General features: G+C 52.8%; 1 protein-coding gene across 3 annotated transcripts in view; it reads right to left on the bottom strand.

The window, feature by feature from the left end:
- The window catches only part of RELN (reelin), a 515,504-nt gene that overhangs the window by 372,443 nt on the left and 125,612 nt on the right, over positions 1-17,449 (bottom strand). For all 3 annotated transcript variants that reach the window (XM_078786532.1, XM_078786533.1, XM_078786534.1), the window contains exons 18-20: positions 5,444-5,674; positions 5,152-5,310; positions 1,175-1,411 (exon numbers count right to left, since the gene is read on the bottom strand). In XM_078786532.1, coding sequence (XP_078642658.1) covers positions 1,175-1,411; positions 5,152-5,310; positions 5,444-5,674 — 627 coding nt within the window. The remainder of the gene's footprint in view (positions 1-1,174; positions 1,412-5,151; positions 5,311-5,443; positions 5,675-17,449) is intronic.

Raw genomic sequence — 17,449 nt, 5'->3', positions numbered from 1 at the left:
TCTTCACCATTGGGAGATTGGGCTAAAACCGATAAATAGCACGATATCTCAAAAAGTTGTGGACGGATTTGGACAAAACTTGGTAGACAGGTTGGGTGTGTGACAAGGACGATTCGATTAGATTTTGGTGAAGATCTGAATATGGATTCGGATATGAGAATTATTTAATTTTTTAAGTGATTCTTCACCATTGGGAGATACGGCCAAAAACGATACATTGCAGGATATCTCAAAATGTTATGGATGGATTTGGACGAAACTTGGTAGACAGGTTGAGAGTGTGACAAGGACGATTCGATTAGATTTTGGTGAAGATCTGAATATTGATTCAGATATGAGAATTATTTAATTTTTAAGTGATTCTTCACCATTGGGAGATAGGGCCAAAAAAGATACATGGCAGGACATCTCAAAAAGTTATGGATGGATTTGGACTAAACTTGGTAGACCGGTTGGGTGTGTGACATGGACGATTCGATTCGATTTTGGTGAAGATCTGAATATGGATTCGGATATGAGAATTATTTAATTTTTTTAAGTGATTCTTCCCCATTGGGAGAGAAGGATAAAAACGATACATAGCAGGATATCTCAAAACGTTATGGATGGATTTGGACGAAACTTGTTGGACAGATTGTGTGTGTGACAAGGAAGAATCGATTCGATTTTGGTGAAGATCTGAATATGGATTCGGATATGAGAATTATTTAATTTTTTAAGTGATTCTTCCCCATTGGGAGAGAAGGATAAAAACGATACATAGCAGGATATCTCAAAAAGTTATGGATGTATTTGGACGAAACTTGTTGGACAGATTGTGTGTGTGACAAGGAAGAATCGATTCAATTTTGGTGAAGATCCGGATCCGGCTAGTAGAATTTTTAAAAGTGATTCTTCACCAGTGAGTGATATGGCCAACCAGGTGGAGGTATGTTCTCTACTGAGTGCCCTTCTAGTTTGGTCTGTGGCCTTTTGTGTATAGTATAGCTAGTCAGCGCTTCTCTGGCCTTTTAGGTGGCTGACATTGCATCTAGCAGTGGCCAATTCTTTCTTTAACAGAATGCAACAAAGCCAAAAACTGAAAAACTGAATTAAAAATAACGATGATAATGATGAAGGTGAGTACACTAATGAATACAATCACATAAATGTTGAATAAGTTTCCTCAACTCACCTCAGTGCAGAGTCATGACCACAGTGAGGCTGCAGTTGTCCCCGAAAAAAACTCAGGACCTCTGTGGTCTCGGGGAGGTCTGAGAAATCCAAATTGATAGCCGAGTACATGGTGGATGTCACCGTTAACTCATCCAGAGCCCATACATCTTGACCCTCTCCCGAGTGATGGGGTTGCCACCACCTCAACTGCATGCCGTTGTGCTGAGCAGTACTTGGCAGCTCCAGAGATACTATCCTACCACAACAACATATTTGCGATTTCCCATTAGGGTACACAACTGTGCTGAGCACTCCTGCATAGGCAGGATTATACTTGTATGCACACACATACACACGACAGCATTGCTAATGGAGCTTTCAGTACCCAGTAATATTAGCCTACATAATGCAGAAATCAAGAAAATGACCAAATACCAAGACCTCAGTAATGAGGTGGAGAGATACGAGAATCTGAAGAGCAAAAAAATTGTGCCAGGGATAATTCGACCAATGGAAATGATAAATTAGAACCTCACTGGAATCATATATACCGGTATATATATATATTGATGGAAGATATTATTGCTGTAAGATATTGATGAGTGTCTTTGCGGCACGGCTCTCAGGCTTCATCAGAGGGGATGGTTTTGTGGATGGTTCTGTGCAGAAGGCAGGAATACTAGGATCACCAGGGTGCATTGAACACTCGGCAATGGTCTGGCAAGTATTACAGGAGGCAAAGAGGCAAAGGAAGGATGTGGCGGTGGTATGGCTGGATTTGGAGAATGCATATGGGTCAGTGCCGCATGCCTTGATCAGGTATGCCATGGATTTATTTTGGGTGCCACGGAGATTTAGGGATTTTTTGATGGCATATTATGATCAGTTTTGGATGCGGTTTGCGACACAGTCCTCTGTAACAGAGTGGCAGAAGTTGGAAGTGGGGATCCCGTTGGGATGTACCATCTCCCCGATTTTGTTTGTGCTGGTTATGGAGTTGTTGATACGTGCGGTGAGTGGACATGGGAAAGAAGTGGAGCTAGCCCCTGGTCAGAGGTTGCCAACAATGTTTGCTTTCATGGATGACCTGACAGTTGTCCAACAGTCCGCTGATGCAGCAGTAGAGGTACTGGGACGACTGGAAAGGTTGATGCGGTGGGCAAGAATGGGATTTAAAGCAAGAAAGTCGAGGAGTGTGGTAATGAGACGAGGAGTGGTGGATAACATGCACAGGTTTGAGCTGGGAGGGGAGGTGGTTCCATCATTGGTAGAGGCCCCTGTGAAGAGTTTGGGAAGATGGTATACAGTGGAGTTGAATGATGTGAGAAGAGTGGAGGAGGTGAGGAACAAGCTTTTGAGAGGTTTGAAGAGGATTGATGGATGTGGTTTGCCAGGTAAGTTGAAGGTATGGTGTTTGAAGCTTGGATTGATGCCACGAGTATTGTGGCCATTAATAAATGAATGAATGATCATTTTAAGGCCTAGAGCGGGGGTTAGCCTTGAGGGCCCCATGACAATCATGGTTCCCTGTTTGAGGCAGTTTTTTTTATGGCCGGATGCCCTTCCTGGCGCCAACCCTTAGTCGCCTCTTACGATGCGCAGGGATACGGTGTACCTATTCTAAACCAGGGTACACACCGGGATCATTCATCCCAGCAAGCTGGTACTCAATTTGCCAACCCCGGAAGGATGACAGGCTGAGTCAACCCCCTGGCGTTAATTCAGCGATCGACCGGGATTCGAACCCAGGATCCTCGGATCCCAAGCCTGGACCCTAACCGCTAAGCCAACACCAGGCTAAATGTATGATATTGCAATTGATGATGATGCAAAAATTGATGATGTATGATATTGCAATTGGGCATGTGGAGAGGATGGAGGTTGTGGTGAGTGGGTTTGTGAGGAGGTGGTTGGGAGTGCCACGCTGTTTGACGAACATTGCCTTTTATGGTCAGGGTGGAAAACTCCAGTTTCCCTTGACATCATTAACCGAGGAGTTTAAGGTGGTGAGGGTGCGGGAGTTCATGATGTTGCGGGATTCGAGTGATTCAGTGGTAAAGAATGCCCGTCCAGAGAAGAAGGGAAGTCGGAAGTGGAATGAAAGAGCAGAGGTGGGCGAGATGGAGGAGCGGTTGCAACAGGAGGAGGTCATGGGGATGGTACAGCATGGGAAGCATGGCTTGGGGTGGATGAAGCATGAGTGATGGGGAAAGGCATGAGCGATGGGGAAAGGCATGTGTGAAAGAGAGAAGGAAGATGGTTGAGAGGGAGGTGAGAAGAAAGGAGGAGGAGGGGAGATATGTGAAAGCAGTCGGACAGGCACAGCAAGGTGCTTGGACGCGGTGGGAAGCTGTGTAGATGAGGACATTGAAGTGGCAAGAGATTTGGAGGATGGAGCCAATATTGTTGAATTTCCTGTTGCGGGCAACGTATGATGTGCTTCCATCACCAGTAAACTTGAGATTGTGGGGGTTGTTGCAGGAGGAGAGATGTTCTTTGTGTGGAGGTTTGGGAATGGAGTAGCATGCACTGTGCACTGAGTGCATGCTCAGTAGCATTGGCAGCAGGAAGATACAAGTGGCGGCATGATCAGGTGCTGATGGTGGTAGTGCAGGCTGTGCAACAAGAGGTGCTGAGATCGAGAGAGAGAAGAGTGGAGAAGGAGACCGATGGGGGAAAGGTGTTGTTTGTCAAAGAGGGCCAAGTGGTAAGAAGAGGTGGAAAGAGAAGGAATGGAAAGCAAGAGGGCTGTCAGATGCTTGTGATTGGCAGGTGGTGGCAGACCTAAAACCACAATTGGTATTCCCAGAGGAGATGTGTGTGACAAGGTTGTGGCCTGACTGTCATCTCGTCAGGTGCAACAAGTCAGGTTATCTTAGGGGAATTGTCTGTACCTTGGGAAGAGAACATGGAGGAGAGAGGATAGTACAGTGAGCTGGAGGCAGAGTGTCGGGAGAAGGGTTGGCGAGTTTCTTGTCAACATTTGAGGTGGGGTGTAGAGGGTATATTGGCAATTCCTTTTCTGCATTTCTTTCTCGGCTTGGAGTGTGTGGTACAGAAAGAAGGAGGATGCATGAGAGAGTGGCCCAGGTTGCCTTGAAAGGCTCACTTTGGATATTGAGGAAGTTTATGGAGGCACATCGAACGGTGTAGGTTGTGGTTATGGGTGGTGGTTCATTTCAGCCTAAAGGGTTAGTGACGGAGCGTTTAAGAGAAATGGAGATGTGTGAATGGTGTGTGTGTGTTTGTGTGTGTGTTGCAGGAGTGGGTGTGGTTTTGCATCAATGTGTTTCTGTTTGAGTGGTGCATGTTGTAAGGGTAGGTGGTCGGTTGGTTAGGTGTGGGGTTTTTTTTGTGTGTGAGTGAGTGGATGAGGGGCTGTGGATTCTGGGAGTGGGGGTGGTTTTGTTGTTGTAGTCTGTGTTCTCACTAGCTGGGGTGGGGTTATGTACGCATCCAGGTGTCGCTGCTGCATATGGAGGCATATGTGTTCCTGCTCTGCTGGCCCACCTTAGCTGACCGTATCGAGGTTAAAGGGCCGAAACGGGATGATGCTGAGTACCTCAACTGAGGACCCGGTCAGTGAGACACACTTGTGACCAGATGTGTTTTGAAATTATATATATATATAAACATCCCTGGGAATATTACACGACAAACGAACTACAGTTGGAAGCTGTCAGAGGCTCAGTAATGATCCAAAAAAGAGCCCTCGGAACAGAAGTTTGAGAACAAGAAAACCTCACAACTTGGTCCATGAATCGTGATCCCTTATCAAAACGGAGGACTCCACTCCACCTTCGGGAACCCGCATATGGAGATAACAACCAACGACACACACACACATCTAACTTTTAACATTTGCAACTTTTGTCCTGTGTCGGAGTGGCGAACCATCCAGGATTGTGCCCCTTAGCCAATGAAACTGCTACAATAATTGACATAATTTGGTGTTGATTGAAAGTAACAGCACAATGAAATCACATGCTCAAACACCTGGGTTCATGGTAATGAGCAGGATGGTAGTATGCTAAGAGTTGCCAGGTGAGACCATTGTTCGTAGAGAAGTCCAGCAGTACTCCCTCCTTGGAATGGTCCGGTGCCGGACAAGAACTTCCAGATGTTGTACCTAGACGTAGAGTGAACTGCAGGAATCTGTCATAGGTATGAACGAATGCAAAATGCAGAGATCAATCAGAACCGAGGTCGATGAAACATCACAGTTGCACCCAAAAAAGGGGAAACAATTGCATGAACAAACAAAGCAATGGCGGGCACAGGTGCTAACTTTGCCACAGTGGTATCCAAATGCGTGGTCACAATCTCCCTGCGAGAGCCTCCAGTGAATACAAGTGCCTTCCCCTCTGCAAGAAGGCCGCAGGACAAACCCAAAGTCGCTCCACGCAACGTGTGAAATGATCTCAAAGGCAGGCTGGGTCCAGAGAAACTTTGTGAAAGAAAGGCCGTGAATGCCAGCGTAGTCATCTCACACATATTACCGTAAAACCCAACATCGCAGCTGGTGTCGGGACAGAAGGAAAGAAAAGGTGGTAACAAATAACCGAAAAAATAAGAATTCAATACGATTAAAAAGTTCTTTTTTTAATAATAGTCAGGTTCACTATGTCAATAAATTATATTTCGTTCAAAATCATGGTAGATTAGCAAACCTATACATTTTTGGAAAGGTTATAGCATAAGGAAACTAAAAATCAATGTTTACATTTGGAGAGATACCTGTACGGCGGCCATTTTGGATTTTCAAAATGGCCACTGTAAAATACATATTTTGTTCTATTTCTGCCTCTAATTACCCTAAAAACTTTTTAAAATATACTAAACCTATATTTTCAGGGACAAGGAATCCAATGAAAGTATCAAATTAGTGCTATGGGGAATGGTAAGGCACGAATCAAAGGTTTTGAATTGCAAAATACTGTCTTTATATTCGCGATAAGTTGCATAATCAAATACATGTTATCATTTTGTACAGGCAGTTAATAACATCAAAATGTGTCACAATAATTCATATCACCAAACATACACAGGCAGTCAGCAAAATTGTATATACACATGCAGTCAATATAACTTCACATCTACACAGGCAGTCAATGACAAAATATACACAGGCAGTCAATGGCATCAAACATACACGATTACAGAATATGCCATTTAGAGTTCGTCATCACCGTCCTGTGTGTCGTATCCGACAATATAGTCCGCATCGTTTTCACAGTCCGTTCCACACAAGCAAAGGTCGGTCAAATTGATTAAAACCCCTCTGCAAAATCAAATTGGTCGAAATTCGATTGGCAAAATTCGATTTGGCAAATCGATTGGCAAATTCGATTGGCAAATCGAAGTCGATTGGCAAATCGATTGGCAAAAAATCTCAGGATTGGAAAAGTCGATTGGCAAATCAAATTGGTCGAATGGTCGATCGAATCGAATTCGATGAATCGAATCGAATCGATCGAATTGGTCGAATGGTCGAATGGTCGATCGAAACGATTGGTCGAATGGTCGAATTGGTCGAATGGAATTGGTCGATTGGTCGAATTGGTCGAATCGAATTGGTCGGAATTGGCAAATGTAAACATTGATTTTCAGATTTTCCATGTAATAACGTTTCCAAAAATGTATAGGTTTGCTAATCTACCATGATTTTGAACGAAAAAACATAGTGAACCTGACTATAACATGGGAGCTCAAATGCCAGAGACGTGTTCTTATATACAAAAGAAAGTGTTCAAACAAGCTCTTTCATTCAAAAAAAGCCACAAAGACGGGCATTTCATGAAGGCCAATAGCACTTAATAGCGCATGATCAAATGTCATAACGAACAAAAAACAAGGCAAGAGAGATGATGAAAATGAAGTGGAAAGAAAACGATTTCAAGAGAAAAAGAGAAAACCTGCATCCTCTGTTTAAGTACATGCACTGGTTGTGGCCATTGAAGGGTTGTAGTGGTTGTGCGGTGCAATAACTTCAATACAACACATGACATGATTTTCAGGGGATTATCAGAAGCAAATATCTTCAATCAATTTGTGGAACTCTAGATCGAGATGTATTGATGTTCATGAATGAATTTAATGGAAAGGAAATGTAGCAATTGCATTTGGGCTAATTCCCTTCCTTTAGATGTTACTAACTGAGGTACCCGGCTTCGCCCGGGTTGAATAAGAATAATACAAATATATGATGAAAAGAACATGTATATTTTAGAGCAATATCACAGTACATTTCCTACATGACGTTTTGTCAATTTTCAATTTCTCAAAACCTCTTGGTATACAACATTTCTGGTTTTCTTACTTGGTGCCAAGACATAAAGATTGCTTGGTTTTCCAACCCTCGAGCAGCCCACGTACAGCTGGCCATGGGAAGTACCCGGCATTGCCGGACGGGGGAAGGGTGGGGAGGGGGAAGGGGAGGGGAGGGGAACGGGTGGGAGGGGCGGAGAGGGTGGGGAGGGGAGAAGAGGGGGAGAGGGGGGAGGGAAGAAGAGGCAGGAGGGGAGGAGGAGAGGAGAGGAGGGAGGGGGAGAGGAGAGGAGGGAGGGGGAGGAGGAGAGGGGAGGGTAGGGGGGAGGGGGAAGGGGGAGGGGGGAGGAGGAGAGGGGAGGAGGGAGGGGGGAGGTGAGGGGGGAGGGGGAGGGGGAGGGGTGAGGGGAGGGGGTGAGGAGGGAGGGGGAGAGGAGGGGAGGGGGAGGGGAGGGGGGAGGGGGAGGGGTGAGGGTAGGTGAGCAGGGAGGGGAGGGGGAGGGGTGAGGGGAGGGGAGGGGGAGGGGGAGGGGAGGGGGGAGCGGAGGGGAGTGGGGAGGGGGAGGGGGAGGTGAGGGGGGAGGGGGAGGGGAAAGGAAAGGGGAGGGGAGGGGGGAGTGGAGGGGATGGGGGAGGGGGAGGGAGGGGGGAGGGGGGAGGGAGGGGGAGAGGGGAGGGGGAGGGGGAGGGAGGGGGGAGGGGGAGGGAGGGGAGGGGAAGGGAGGGGGAGGGGGGAGTGGGAGGGGTGAGGGGGAGGGGAGTGGAGGGGAAGGGGGGAGGGGGAGGGGGGAGGGGAGTGGGAGGGGTGAGGGGAGGGGGAGTGGAGGGGAAGGGGGAGGGGGAGGGGAGGGGGGAGGGGAGGGGGAGGGGAGGGGGGAGCGGAGGGGAGGGGAGGGGGGAGGGGAGGTGAGGGGGGAGGGGGTGAGGGGGGAGGGGGGACGGGAGGGGGAGGGGGAGGGGAGGGGGGAGTGGAGGGGAAGGGGGGAGGGGAGGGGAGCAGGGGAGTGGAGGGGAAGGGGGAGGGGGAGGGAGGGGGGAGGTGAGGGGGAGGTGAGGGGGAGGGGAGGGGGGAGGGGAGGGGGGAGGGGGGGGAGGGGAGGGGGGAGCGGAGGGGAGGGGGAGGGGGAGGTGAGGGGGGAGGGGAGGTGAGGGGGGAGGGGGGAGGGGAGGGGGGGAAGGGAGGGGGAGGGGGAGGGGAGGGGGAGTGGGAGGGGAGGGGGAGGGGGAGGGGAGTGGGAGGGGAGGGGGAGGGGGAGGGGAGGAAGAGGGGGGAGGGGAGGGGGAGGGGGGCTTCGCCCGGGTTGAATAAGAATAATACAAATATATGATGAAAAGAACATGTATATTTTAGAGCAATATCACAGTACATTTCCTACATGACGTTTTGTCAATTTTCAATTTCTCAAAACCTCTTGGTATACAACATTTCTGGTTTTCTTACTTGGTGCCAAGACATAAAGATTGCTTGGTTTTCCAACCCTCGAGCAGCCCACGTACAGCTGGCCATGGGAAGTACCCGGCATTGCCGGACGGGGGAAGGGTGGGGAGGGGGAAGGGGAGGGGAGGGGAACGGGTGGGAGGGGCGGAGAGGGTGGGGAGGGGAGAAGAGGGGGAGAGGGGGGAGGGGAGAAGAGGCGGGAGGGGGAGGAGGAGAGGAGAGGAGGGAGGGGGAGAGGAGAGGAGGGAGGGGGAGGAGGAGAGGGGAGGGGAGGGGGGAGGGGGAAGGGGGAGGGGGGAGGAGGAGAGGGGAGGAGGGAGGGGTGAGGTGAGGGGGGAGGGGGAGGGGGAGGGGTGAGGGGAGGTGAGGGGGGAGGGGAGGGGGTGAGGAGGGAGGGGGAGAGGAGGGGAGGGGGAGGGGAGGGGGGAGGGGGAGGGGTGAGGGTAGGTGAGCAGGGAGGGGAGGGGGAGGGGTGAGGGGAGGGGAGGGGGAGGGGGAGGGGAGGGGGGAGCGGAGGGGAGTGGGGAGGGGGGAGGGGGAGGTGAGGGGGAGGGGGAGGTGAGGGGGGAGGGGGAGGGGAAGGGTAAGGGGAGGGGAGGGGGGAGTGGAGGGGATGGGGGAGGGGGAGGGAGGGGGGAGGGGGGAGGGTGGGGGAGAGGGGAGGGGGAGGGAGGGGGAGGGGGAGGGAGGGGGGAGGGGGAGGGAGGGGAGGGGAAGGGAGGGGGAGGGGGGAGTGGGAGGGGTGAGGGGGAGGGGAGTGGAGGGGAAGGGGGGAGGGGGAGGGGGGAGGGGAGTGGGAGGGGTGAGGGGAGGGGGAGTGGAGGGGAAGGGGGAGGGGGAGGTGAGGGGGGAGGGGGAGGGGAGGGGAGCGGAGGGGGAGGGGAGGGAGGGGAGGGGGGAGGGTGGGAGGGGGGAGGGGGGAGGGGGGAGGGGGGACGGGAGGGGGAGGGGGAGGGGAGGGGGGAGTGGAGGGGAAGGGGGAGGGGAGGGGAGGGGGGGAGTGGAGGGGAAGGGGGAGGGGGAGGGAGGGGGGAGGTGAGGGGGAGGTGAGGGGGAGGGGAGGGGGAGGGGAGGGGGGAGGGGAGGGGGGAGCGGAGGGGAGGGGGAGGTGAGGGGGGAGGGGAGGTGAGGGGGGAGGGGGGAGGGGAGGGGGGAAGGGAGGGGGAGGGGGAGGGGAGGGGGAGGGGAGTGGGAGGGGTGAGGGGAGGGGAAGGGGGGAGGGGGAGGTGAGGGGGGAGGGGGGGGGAGGGGAGGGGGGAGCGGAGGGGAGGGGGGAGGGGGAGGTGAGGGGGGAGGGGGAGGTGAGGGGGAGGGGGAGGGGAGGGGGAGGGGGAGGGGAGGAGGGAGGGGGGAGTGGGAGGGGGTAGGGGAGTGGGAGGGGGGAGGGGGGCTTCGCCCGGGTTGAATAAGAATAATACAAACAAGTACACATACATTCAAAGTACACCGCCCCATGCCAAATAATTAAATATGCTGCAGCGCGGCATTGCCGGGGCGCCTCCGGCGCCCGGCAATACCGCAGTGCAGCTCATTGAGGCTGCATTGGGAGGGAGAGGTGTACACTAATTGATTGATTAATTGTATAATTAAAATCAATAAAAGATTATCACAAAATATTTTCATAATCAATTGGCTAATCGCATAACTAAACCAGTAGTGCTTCATCCGAAGATGTATCTTTTAGAAATTTAATTAAATAAGTCATTTATAAAAAATTAAATAATTAATTGATTACTCAATAAATAATTAATCGATTAATCAATAAATACTTAATAGATGAAATGATTAATCAATAAATCAAAAATATCCTTGATAGCCACATCACTTGGTCACTCATGTCCAAATATTAGCTTCCCAGCTCAAAAGGTGCCTGAGATATTGGCCAAATGAGAAAGAAAATAAATAAATGATTAATAATGAAAATAAATAAATAATAATCATAAAAAAATTAAATTATTAATCAATTTGGTCAGAGAACACATAAACTACCACTATTTCATCAGAATCTGTAACTTAAAAAAAAAAATTTTTTTGTCATTAATCGAATAATTAAATAATTAATCGATTAATTGATTAATTAATAAATCAAAAAATATCCTTTGCAGCCAAATCACCTGGTCATTGGCATGTCCAAATATCAGCTTCCTAACTCAAAAGGTGCCTGAGTTAATAATGGTCAGAAGATAAATGAAATTTAATTAATTAAATAAGTACTTAATTAAACGCTAATAATTAAATAACTCCTCAATTAATTGATTATTCAAAAAACAAAAAATACCGTATTTGACAAAGGACTTGCTCACTACTGTGCCGAAATTTCAGCTTCCTAGCTCAAAGGATGGCTGAGATATCGTCCGGACAACCAAGAAAGAAAACAAACAAACAAGAAAACAAGAAAACAAACAAGAAACCAGAGTGAAAACTGAGTACTCTCTTTCAGCGTGCGTCACTGCCGAGCCCCCTTTGGTGCCCGGCAATGACGATTTGCAATGCCTGGAGATGGCATAGGAAAGGAGCGGTGTACAATATATGATGAAAAGAACATGTATATTTTAGAGCAATATCACAGTACATTTCCTACATGGCGTTTTGTCAATTTTCAATTTCTCAAAACCTCTGGGTATACAACATTTCTGGTTTTCTTACTTGGTGCCAAGACATAAAGATTGCTTGGTTTTCCAACCCTCGAGCAGCCCACGTACAGCTGGCCATGGGAAGTACCCGGCATTGCCGGGCGGGGCAAGGGAGGGGAGGAGGAAGGGGAGGGGAGGGGGAGGAGGAAGGGGAGGGGAGGGGAACGGGGGGGAGGGGAGGAGAGGGGGGAGGGGGAGGGGGGAGGTGAGGGGGAGGGTGAGGGGGAGGGTGAGGGGAGGTGAGGGGGGAGGGGAGGGGGAGGGGTGAGGGGAGGTGAGGGGGGAGGGGGGAGGGGGGAGGTGAGGGGGGAGGTGGAGGGGGGAGGGGAGGTGAAGGGGGAGGGGGTGAGGGGAGGGGAGGGGGAGGGGAGGGGGGAGAAGAGGTGAAGGGGGAGGGGTGAGGGGAGGGGAGGGGGAGGGGAGGGGGGAGGGGAGGGGGGAGCGGAGGGGAGGGGGGAGGGGGAGGGGTGAGGGGAGGTGAGCAGGGAGGGGAGGGGGAGGGGTGAGGGGAGGGGAGGGGGAGGAGGGAGGGGAGGGGGGAGCGGAGGGGAGGGGGGAGGGGGAGGTGAGGGGGGAGGGGGAGTGGAAGGGGAGGGGAGGGGGGAGTGGAGGGGAAGGGGAACAGGGAGGGAGGGGGGAGGGGGGAGGGGGAGGGAGGGGGAGGGGGGAGGGGGAGGGAGGGGGAGGGGGGAGGGGGAGGGAGGGGGAGGGGGAGGGATGGGGAGGGGAAGGGAGGGGGAGGGGGGAGGGGGGAGGGGAGTGGGAGGGGTGAGGGGGAGGGGAGGGGGAGGGGGAGGGGAGTGAGAGGGGCGAGGGGGGCTTCGCCCGGGTTGAATAAGAATAATACAAATATATGATGAAAAGAACATGTATATTTTAGAGCAATATCACAGTACATTTCCTACATGACGTTTTGTCAATTTTCAATTTCTCAAAACCTCTGGGTATACAACATTTCTGGTTTTCTTACTTGGTGCCAAGACATAAAGATTGCTTGGTTTTCCAACCCTCGAGCAGCCCACGTACAGCTGGCCATGGGAAGTACCCGGCATTGCCGGGCGGGGCAAGGGAGGGGAGGAGGAAGGGGAGGGGAGGGGAACGGGGGGGGAGGGGAGGAGAGGGGGGAGGGGAGGAGAGGGGGAGGGGAGAAGAGGGGGGAGGGGAGAAGAGGAGGGTGGGGGAGGAGGAGAGGGGAGAAGAGGAGGGAGGGGGAGGAGGAGAGGGGAGGGGGGAGGTGAGGGGGGAGGGGGCAGGGGGGAAGGGGGAGGTGAGGGGGGAGGGGGAGGGGGAGGAGGAGGTGAGGGGGGAGGGGAGGGGGGATGGGGGAGGGGGAGGGGAGGGGGAGTGGAGGGGAGGGGGAGGTGAGGGGGAGGGGGAGTGGAGGGGGAGGGGTGAAGGGAGGTGAGGGGGGAGGGGGAGGGGGAGGGGGAGGGGGTGAAGGGAGGTGAGGGGGGAGGGGAGGGGAGGGGGAGGGGAGGGGGAGGGGGGAGAGGGAGGGGGGAGGGGAGGGGGGAGCGGAGGGGAGGGGGAGGGGGAGGGGTGAGGGGAGGTGAGCAGGGAGGGGAGGGGGAGGGGTGAGGGGAGGGGAGGGGGAGGAGGGAGGGGAGGGGGGAGCGGAGGGGAGGGGGGAGGGGGAGGTGAGGGGGGAGGGGGAGTGGAAGGGGAGGGGAGGGGGGAGTGGAGGGGAAGGGGAACAGGGAGGGAGGGGGGAGGGGGGAGGGAGGGGGAGGGGGGAGGGGGAGGGAGGGGGAGGGGGGAGGGGGAGGGAGGGGGAGGGGGAGGGATGGGGAGGGGAAGGGAGGGGGAGGGGGGAGGGGGGAGGGGAGTGGGAGGGGTGAGGGGGAGGGGAGGGGGAGGGGGAGGGGAGTGAGAGGGGCGAGGGGGGCTTCGCCCGGGTTGAATAAGAATAATACAAATATATGATGAAAAGAACATGTATATTTTAGAGCAATATCACAGTACATTTCCTACATGACGTTTTGTCAATTTTCAATTTCTCAAAACCTCTGGGTATACAACATTTCTGGTTTTCTTACTTGGTGCCAAGACATAAAGATTGCTTGGTTTTCCAACCCTCGAGCAGCCCACGTACAGCTGGCCATGGGAAGTACCCGGCATTGCCGGGCGGGGCAAGGGAGGGGAGGAGGAAGGGGAGGGGAGGGGAACGGGGGGGGAGGGGAGGAGAGGGGGGAGGGGAGGAGAGGGGGAGGGGAGAAGAGGGGGGAGGGGAGAAGAGGAGGGTGGGGGAGGAGGAGAGGGGAGAAGAGGAGGGAGGGGGAGGAGGAGAGGGGAGGGGGGAGGTGAGGGGGGAGGGGGCAGGGGGGAAGGGGGAGGTGAGGGGGGAGGGGGAGGGGGAGGAGGAGGTGAGGGGGGAGGGGAGGGGGGATGGGGGAGGGGGAGGGGAGGGGGAGTGGAGGGGAGGGGGAGGTGAGGGGGAGGGGGAGTGGAGGGGGAGGGGGTGAAGGGAGGTGAGGGGGGAGGGGGAGGGGAGGGGGAGGGGGTGAAGGGAGGTGAGGGGGGAGGGGAGGGGAGGGGAGGGGAGGGGGAGGGGGGAGAGGGAGGGGGAGGGGGAGGGGGGAAGGGGAGGTGAGGGGGGAGGGGTGAGGGGAGGGGGAGTGGAGGGGGAGGGGGAGGGGGGAGTGGAGGGGAAGGGGGAGGGGAGGGGGTGAGGGGGAGGGAGTGGGGGAGGGGAGGGGTGAGGGGGGAGGGGAGGGGGAGGGGAGTGGGAGGGGAGGGGGAGGGGGAGGGGAGTGGGAGGGGAGGGGGAGGGGGAGGGGAGGAAGAGGGGGGAGGGGAGGGGGAGGGGGGCTTCGCCCGGGTTGAATAAGAATAATACAAATATATGATGAAAAGAACATGTATATTTTAGAGCAATATCACAGTACATTTCCTACATGGCGTTTTGTCAATTTTCAATTTCTCAAAACCTCTTGGTGTACAACATTTCTGGTTTTCTTACTTGGTGCCAAGACATAAAGATTGCTTGGTTTTCCAACCCTCGAGCAGCCCACGTACAGCTGGCCATGGGAAGTACCCGGCATTGCCGGGCGGGGGAAGGGGGGGAGGAGGAAGGGGAGGGGAGGGGAACGGGGGGGGAGGGGAACGGGGGGGAGGGGAGGGGAACGGGGGGGGAGGGGGGAACGGGGGGGAGGGGGGGAACGGGGGGGAGAGGAGGGGAACGGGGGGGGAGGGGAACGGGGGGGGAGGGGAGGGGAACCGGGGGGGAGGGGAGGGGAACCGGGGGGGAGGGGAATGGGGGGGAGGGAGGGGAACAGGGGGGAGGGAGGAGAGGGTGGGGAGGGGAGGAGAGGGTGGGGAGGGAGAAGAGGGGGAGGGGAGAAGAGGGGGGAGGGGAGGAGGAGAGGGGAGAAGAGGAGGGAGGGGGAGGAGGAGGAGAGGGGAGGGGGGAGGAGGCGAGGGGAGGGGGGAGGGGAGGGGGAGGGGTGGGGGAGGGGGAGGGGGAGAGGAGGGGGAGGGGGAGGGGGAGAGGAGGGGGAGGGGGAGGGGGAGAGGAGGGGGAGGGGGAGGGGGAGGGGAGGGGAAGGGGGAGGGGGAGGGAACGGCTAGCTTGGCAAGCGATAGCAGGATTTTTACTTTTATTTTTACCTCAATGAGGGCTATCGTATATATAGTCCGTGCTTGGAGCCTTCAAGTTCAACATAAGTTTTTTTATGAAAAATAATGCAGATGTATAACAATCCACCAATGCAAGTTCAGAAATGAATGCAGATCCTTTACTTTGCGATACAAACGCAATTCCCGCCATTTCCACTCACGATCGAGGCCCTCCACAGTCGGCTTCTATCAGTTCGGCCGCGCCTCTTCTTCCTCCTACAACTTCGTCTCACTTCTTTCACTCAAAATGTACGAAATTCTGCCGCATGACATTATGTAGAGGCCTCGTCGGGGGGATATAAGGTACATAAGGAAGGCGTTGTAACAGAAGAATCAAAATAAAAGTGGAAGAACATGAAGAAATGGGAGCTATTCTGGACCCACAGCCAAACCCGACAAACCATTGCAATACACCCCAAACGTCTGATGCCGCCACAAACCACCATGGAATTGCAGGTGGCGAGGTTTTTTTAAACCATTGATATTAAAATAAAACGTAGCCTATAACCACCAGGATTTTATGCTGATTCCGATCGGGGGGAGGGGAGGGGAACTTTTCTCTGACGAAGTGTCTAAAACTTTTCTCCGATGTGTAGTTCTTGAGTTATAAGCGGACATCCAGACAGACACACATATACACACACACACACACACACACACAGACACTCCTCCTTTATATATAGAGATTGTCTGGAATACATGCTACAACATAAGGCCAATCTTCTGGCCTAAATCTTGGGTAACTAGTTTACATTCATTGTGTCCTCAGCATGGTTCGAAATTCTGAGTAAATATGAAGCCGTTCTTGGATCCATCCTTCTTTCTTACACCAGAACATTGTTTTCACGCATTCCGGCCCATGTAACCCATGACTTATTCGTGAACACCATGGTATGCCCAGGGCTTTGTGATTTATTCGTGAACACCATGGTATGTCCAAGGCTTGGGGAACATGTGTTTAAATGTTCCCCTTCATCTGTCCAGCTGTTCTGGAGAGGCATATTTTTAAAGGTTTTAGATTCAATCCAATATGGCTACCAGACCATGTTACCTGTGATGTAATCATGGAACGAACTATTCCCCAGGTCTAGTAGATCATGTGCATGAAATTTCGCATCAATCTGGACAGCAATTTTGGAGAAGAGGATTTTAAATCGAGTGACTGGTTGAGAAGAGTGATGGAAATGAATGTAGAAGGAAGTAGAGGACGGGGAAGACCGAGAAAGACTTGGCTAAAGATGGTGGAAGAAGAAATGCGGGCAAGGGGGTTAACAAGGAGAGATGCAGAAAATAGGGCAAAATGGAGAAGATTGTCATGGGGACCGCAAGGCTAACCCCCTCTCTAGCAGGGAAAATGGCCTTAAAATGCATGTTGTTGTTGTTGTTCATGGTCAATCCAACATGGATGCCAAACTACGAGACCTATGATGTCAAAAATTTAATTCTCTTGACCAAATTATCGCTAGATGACCCTCAAAATTTTTCATACTGATCAGATCAAGCGTTGCACTTCTTGAATTATGATGTCAGAATGAAGGCACTGCTGACATCTTCATTAAACATGGCATGTGTTTGTTCTGACAAAAATATGGGAACCTCCGTACCGATAGGTTGATTTAAAATACATGTATATATATATATATATATATATTGTTGTGGATGTGAGGATTGTGTTTTTTATTGTTTTTTTTTTTTTTATTGCTTTATTGTGGACCCTCCTGCCTCCAGTCTGTGTATAAAGGGCAAAGGGCGTTCCCGTAATTAATTCCATAAAACATACACGAAGGACACCATATATCCCTGTTCAGTAGTTATATCCTTATTTTGTGTATTAGGCTAAGGCTTTGTCTTCCATTAATTAATACTCCATTGCACCGAATCAATTAAGAATAGCTCCCCTTCAATAATTCCATTTCCCAGCCAAACTCTCCATCTCTGGGTAAAGCAGTTCACAAGCGTGGGGTGCGCGCCCACTCATTTCGCTGCTATAGTGAATTTGTGCTCCGTGCTCTGTTTGAACAGGAGGGGCGGGGTCGCCAGGGAGAGGCAAGCCCAAGGCGTGCCACGAAGGGCGGAGCTGTTCAGCCCCATGCCCAAATAAGGAAACAAGCCCGTGGCTCGCCACGAGGGGCGTGCCGTCGGCGCCATGCCCAAATAAGGAGACAAGCCCGTGGGATTGCCATAAAAGGTCACGAAACAGAGCACGGGGGGGGGGGGGGGAGGGCGGTACCGAAACCGATGAGGGCGTGACAGACCTGCGCTGAAGGTATGAGAGAAGGGTGTGACGATCGCTGGGAGAAGATACACCAGAGATACGGCAGATGAGTCCATGTGCGTAAGA

Source organism: Myxine glutinosa, chromosome 11 (assembly GCF_964187855.1).
Source record: "Myxine glutinosa chromosome 11, kmMyxGlut1.1, whole genome shotgun sequence".
Lineage (NCBI taxonomy): Eukaryota > Metazoa > Chordata > Myxini > Myxiniformes > Myxinidae > Myxine > Myxine glutinosa.
Note: the sequence above shows the minus strand (reverse complement) of the source record. Positions and strands in the feature narration are given on the sequence as shown.